This window comes from Cygnus atratus, chromosome 9 (genome assembly GCF_013377495.2).
Source record: "Cygnus atratus isolate AKBS03 ecotype Queensland, Australia chromosome 9, CAtr_DNAZoo_HiC_assembly, whole genome shotgun sequence".
In the NCBI taxonomy this organism is placed as follows: domain Eukaryota; kingdom Metazoa; phylum Chordata; class Aves; order Anseriformes; family Anatidae; genus Cygnus; species Cygnus atratus.
The window spans coordinates 5,051,755-5,057,754 of record NC_066370.1 but is presented as its reverse complement, the minus strand read 5'-3'; the positions used below and the strand labels follow the sequence as shown (position 1 = coordinate 5,057,754).

General features: G+C 54.6%; 1 protein-coding gene across 1 annotated transcript in view; it reads left to right on the top strand.

Annotated features, from left to right (window-relative positions):
• Positions 1 to 6,000, top strand: part of SGPP2 (sphingosine-1-phosphate phosphatase 2) — a 29,313-nt gene continuing 23,313 nt past the window's right edge. Inside the window, exon 1 of the mRNA XM_035544720.1 lies at positions 1 to 231. Coding sequence (XP_035400613.1) covers positions 1 to 231 — 231 coding nt within the window. The remainder of the gene's footprint in view (positions 232 to 6,000) is intronic.

Here is a 6,000-nt window from a genome sequence, read left to right as displayed (position 1 = left end):
ATGGCCCGCCTGCTGCAAGCCCTGCGCGGCTCCCAGCCCGTGGCGCGCTTCCAGCGCTGCTGCGGGCTCTTCCCCGCCGGCGACGAGGGCGGAGGAGGCGGCGGCGACCCCGCCGAGGGGCCCCGGCTCCGCGCCGCCTGCAACGGGGCCGCCGCGGGGCCGCCGCGCCGCCGGGGGGGCAGCGCCGGCTGCCGGCCGCCCAACGGGGTGCGGAGCGGCCGCGGCTCGCAGGTGAGTGCGGGGGAAAGGGGGGGGGCAGTGACTCAGCAGGGCCGCGGGCCAGGCCCCCCCCCCCCCCCCCCCGGGGTGCCGCGGCGGGAGGGGGGCGGCCGGGGGATGGGGGTGCTGGGCTCCCCCCGGCTGGGTGCGCGATGCTCCGGGTACCCGCACGGCGCCGCAGCCGCTCGCAGCGCGGGGCTGTGGCCTGCCGGCTACCTGCCGGTAAACGCGGGCTGCCCCCCGCGCCTCCCCTCGGGCTGCCGTGCGCGGCCCCGACCCGCACGCCGTGCTCGCACCGCCATCCCGGGCGTGGGGAGCCCTCGTCCGGCCCTGCCCGGCGCCTTCTCGGTTAGAAGAGAAGGGAACTAGGGTACTCTTTCTGTCTCTTCGTGCCGAGCTCCAGCAAAGCGTTTCAAGGAAATTAGGCGGCCGAAAGATTTGTTTTCGCTGCCTGCTTTTGCAGCAACGTGGTTAATGGAGCAGTGTTGACACCAAAATCCTACCCAAGGTAATGCTCTGCCAATAGAGACGTTCACTTCACCTGGAGCAATCGCTGTGGCTTCCACATTAATAAGGAAAACAGAAAGTACCTTGCTGGAAGGGCGAATGCATCCTGGGCACAGCACCTGGCCATGAGAGCGGGAGGGTCTTTTTCCACATAAAAGCTCACTTCCCACTTCTGAAACACATTAAATTTAGATCTAAAGAAAATGGAGAGGGAAGTAACGGCTTGAAAAATGTTTCAGTGCAGTGTTAGAATTGTTAAGATAGGTTCCTGGCTCTTGTGGAACCCATTTATGTGAGGAGGGTCTTCTGCAGCCTGCCAGGAGCCTCCTCGGGAATGGGCCCTGGCAGTCCCAGCAGGGAGGTCCAGCATTTCCATCCTGGTGTAGAAAGCAAAGTTGAGTGTGGATTTTCCTTATGCTAAACAAACATACTCCATTCTCTGTTGCTAAATGGCCTGGGCTGGCCTTGGTGTATCTGGAAAAAAAAGAAAGTGGGTTTGGGAGCCTAATACAAGTAGCAAAGTCCTCAGCTGTTAGCTTTTATGATTAGTGGCGTTTCCTTGCTCTTCTCTGTGGGCGTTTGCAGAAAGGTGCCAGAGCACCGCCCTTGTGGCTCACCCCTGGTGACCCTGGGTGGCTCTGTGCTCAGCTGGAGCATCCCTTCCTGAAGCTTGGGGGTCCCAAAGGCTGTGTTAGTGGGACAGATGGCTTCTCTGAGGTAATAACTGCCATACTACTTCATCTTTCTTGCAGTGATACAGTAGTCTAGAAGTTCTCAGGTTCTCCTATGTGAGCTGTTGTACGACCAGGAGATTGGTCATACCTGCGGAGTACGTAATTATGCGCTGGAGTGAGGCTGCTGCCTGTGGCTGGCCAGCTGCTGGGGCTGCAGCACCATCACCCCGGCACCCCCTTTTCTGTGCTGGCCCTCCAGCTCCCCATCCGAGGTGGGCTGGATGGGGGTAGGGGTGCTGAGGGTGCAGCTGGTGGTGGTTTGGGAGGAGATGGAGATGCCTGGCGTGGTTGGATGCTCATGGGGGAGCCCAAGGGAGGGCAGTGAGGCAGGACTTGTGGGGGAGACCTTTAATTACCCACATGTTTGTTGCTGGTGGTGCTGCTCATGGTGTAGCAGTGTCTTCTGTCAGGTATAACCTGCAGCTGACACATTCTCTAAGTCAGCAAGGCCTCGTCGCTGCTCTCAGCAGCACCTGGTCTGTGCTCCTGGGCTTCGTCCCTCAGCCCCATCTGCCCCGGGAGCTGCTGTGGGATAGTGAGGCAAGGAGTGATGTGCTTGGATGTGAAGTGTTTCTTAAACATTGGATCTGCTGCTTAGTCCATGTTCTTTGTGTTCCCTGCCAGATTAGAAACTCCTTTTTAAAAAAAAAGAAAAAAAAAACAAACAAGCAAAAAAAACCCTTCAAGTGAAAACACTGATATCTGAGGATAATTCATGGTGTTGCTAATGCAATGTGCTATTTATGCCCTGGCTCAGGCTTAGTATTGAACCCAAGGGCTTTAATTGACGGTACTGATGGGTTTTCTTATTACAGAAGACAAGACAATAACTTCTTATAGTTACGCTGTCTCTAGCTGATAATTCTTCTGCACTCCTTTCTACGATTAGTTTGATTTACAGGGAATCTACATCTGAAACTGGTTGGAAGGTGTTTTTCCTGATTTTCTTTGTTGCTTTATGTTTTTGTATTTGTAAGTTGCACACAAACAAATACTAACTTTCCAAAGACTTTTTCAGTGTTTTAGTGAATAGCTAAAAAAATATTTTGTATATTTGAAAAGCAGAGCGCTGCTTATCTGTAGGCTCCTGATGGAAGCTCGGTCCTGAAGCTGATATCCTGAATTAAAGGCAACAGAGAGGGGGAAAAAAAAGGAAAAAAAAAAATCTTATTTCAAGTTTCCCGTAGAGATTTACTCGTTTCTTCTCCCCATTTCCTTTTCCGAGATGCTTTATCATCTCTTGCAATCTATCTTTCTGACTGTGAACGAGTGCAGTTCATATTTACTCTGTAGTTATACCTTAACTGTCAGAACTGCTCCGGGTGGGTGTGATGTTTACAGACTGCCTGATCGCAGTTCCTGATTGCATGGCTCTGCCTTGCGCCGGGTAGTGCGGAGACTGATGGCAGGGGCAGGGAGGCGAGGGTAAGGGCAATGGAAAAGGTGGATGAAAATGCGCATCCATCTTGGGGCACTGATGTCCTCGAAGTGTGGGTAATTGCTGGCAGCACACAGATGAAAGCCCTGCTTTTGCTGAAGTGGGGTGTCCGGCAGCTTGACGCAGACTTGTTCCAGAGCTTTGAGGTCTCTCCTCTGTAGTGTTCCCTTGCAATAGGTTTTGCATCTGGGATTTGTTTGAAGGTTCCCGTGGAAGGCAGCCACTAAGGGATGTTTCAGTCTGTAAGTGCAAGAGGCTTTCACGAGGTGATTGTGATGGCCCTTTTGGCGATGGCATGCAGTCCCATCCAAGATGAGATGGCCGGAGAGCTGCAGCGAAGCCCAGCACGTGCCACTTGTGACCAGCGCTCAGTGACCTGGCAGATCTTGCTGTAGAAGCACCCGATGCTAATAAATGTTTGTGAAACTTCACTCGCTGATGGTAATAGGGATCGTGTGTAGCTGTACGGTGCTGTTAGGGCTGCTGCTGCTGGCGCGGGGGTACGTGAGGGGCCGTGGTGGTGCTGGGACCGGGCGCTTCATGACTCAGCACAGCCTGAGTCATCCCTTTGGACGCTGCTGGACCTCGTAATGAGGAGTTGTCAGGATCCTGGGATTAATTCCCCTGCTTGGAGGCAAGCCACTTGCTGCTTTATAATTCTGCTGAATGTCGCAGGCCATTAGTTCAGCTATCAAGCAGGAGAGTAGGAGTTCATCTCTCGTCATTTTTCTCCTCTGTATCTTTGGAGTCTGGGGCAGGTTCAGTGGGCAAGGGGCCAGAGGAAATCTCTTCTCCTGGAAAATTCCTTTGGACAGCCAGTTCTTAGGTTACCTGCCGTATGTGTTTTATAGGAAGCATTTACAGGTCATCTGGGCAGTGGAAGGGGACTACTGACTGCTATGGCCTTGCAGGCAAGTACATCTGAGGTCTTGAATGTGTGCACAGTGTTGTCTAAAGCGTGAGAAACTACATCACATGTAATTATTTTTTTAAGAAGACTATTCAAGTTCCTGCTTCACGGGGCTCCATATCAATTCGATGTAGTTGGCACCTGTAACTTATTCTTTCCAAGGTAAACAACTATTGGTCTGGATATGGAGGTACATGAACGCTTTCACGCAGGGTTATGTTGCTAATTTGTTACCATTTTAGTACTACATTAGTCAACATGTATTACTAGATGAAAAAGATGTTTAATCTGTCCTTTTGGAAGCAAGTGGCAGTGCAATGTACTGCTGCGGAGCTCCTGGAGTCTGGCAGCACAAGTGCCCGCAGAGCGATGCCATCACTCCAGCAGCAGCCCGTGTCTGTCCCTTTTGCAGCTAGTTAGACCTGACAGGGGCATAGCTGTTTGCTTAACAGCTTAACTGGGTGCATCGCCCTCAGCGTTCCCTATCGATGATTCTGTGTGCGTGTGGAGAGCGTGCAGGTGCCTCACTTTGCAGGAGAAGTCAGTGTCGGGCACCGCAGCCGTGCCACAGGAGAGCAGAGACCAGGCTGCCCGCCACCCCGGGCGCTACAGGAGGAGCCCCCGGGGGAGCAGAAGGGGCACGTCCCTGTGGGGTCAGTGCTGGGGTGAGCAGCGAGCTGGCACGGAGAGAGGTGTTTGTTAAGCTCCGCCAGCACCCGCTGGTTCGTGCCGAGCGGCGTGGAGGTGTGGGAGCCACTGGTGCCACCGAGCAGGCTTCGGTGGGTCGCTGCTGCTCTGCTTGTGCCTGTCCCCGTCGGAAAGAGCTGGCATCAGCACGGCTTGCACTAATTGCAGCTAGAAACGAGGTTAGGAGTGAATGAGCTGCACACATCCCATCTACATCTCTCATCCCCAGGGCTGCTCAGGTGGCCTCGGAGCTGCCTCTGCAGCCCTGGCTGCTGTTCAAATGCCACGTGCCTTGCTGGGGGTCTGTGTGGCTACCACCAGGGTTGCCCTAGTGAACCCCAAGCCTTGCTCGGCACTGCCTTAGAAAACTGCGCTTTGAGTTGACTCCTAGCCAGGGAAGTGGTCGCTTCTCCCTGCGCTGTTGATTGTAGCACGTAAAAAAATTCAGAACTGTCTGAAAATGGCATGGTGTCACTCTGCCCCTTGGTCCTCCAGGAGCCTTGCTGCTCCGTGCCTCTCGAAATAGACTTCTGCTGTGGAAACAGTCTTTGGCTGGGTCCGTCATGCTGCTGGGTAGGACTAAGGGGCTCATCTTGGGTTTCCAGGCGATGGTGTATTTCTAAAACTGAGTCTTCAGCCCAGAGCAGTCTTTTTGCTCTGAAACATGACAGCAGAGTCCCGGTTCCCGCGGTCGCCGAGCCGTGCTCTCGTGCTTCTGGTGGGTTTGGCTGCGGTCAGCTGGGAGCAACCAGGAGCCAGGCGTGCTGGGGAAGCAGCGCTGTGGGGCTTCCCCTCCTTCCCGGCCCCTTCTCCAGCTCGGGAGCAGCCCGGGTGTCCGGCAGCCGTGGCAGTGCCGGGACGGCTCTGACTCAGGCGCCTTGGCAGGGAGTGGAGCAGGAGGCGGTGGTGTCGGTGTGTGGGCAGGTGGGCGCCCGGTGCTGGCGTTCTGCAGCGCTCCCATCCAGAGCTGCTGCTGCTGGTACTCAGCCTGCAGAGGTACGAAGTGCCGTTGAGTTTTGGAGGAGTTTCTTGAGCTGTTTTGAGGCTGGAATCCCTGTCCTCTTGAGCAGTCGGTAATTTGCCTTCTTGGGTTCTTAGCTCGTGTTTCTTTCCTCTCTCCGCAGGTACTGCTGCAGCTATCTAACCCCTGAAACATCTTCCTCTGCCACTTTGAGGCGTAGGCTCCGTGGTGTACCTCATGAAATTGCAGTGTAATTCTGGAGAATTAAAATGCAATTACACAAACCTGTTCTCCCACTGTAAATCAGGCAGGAAGGGCAGCCTTTTCCTTCTGTCCTTCCCTCTCCTGCCTCTCTTGTGCCCTGTTCTTTCCTTTTTTTTGCGCGAACCAGTCCTCCTGGAGAAAGGAAGATGCTGAAGCTCTTGGGAAGCTCTCCCACTGCCTCCATCTGGGCTCCTGGAGCAGCTTGCGTCCAACCTACATGACCTCTGGTGGGGACAGCAGGGCTGGTGGCTTGCTGAGAGGACGGAGGAGCTGAGCTAAG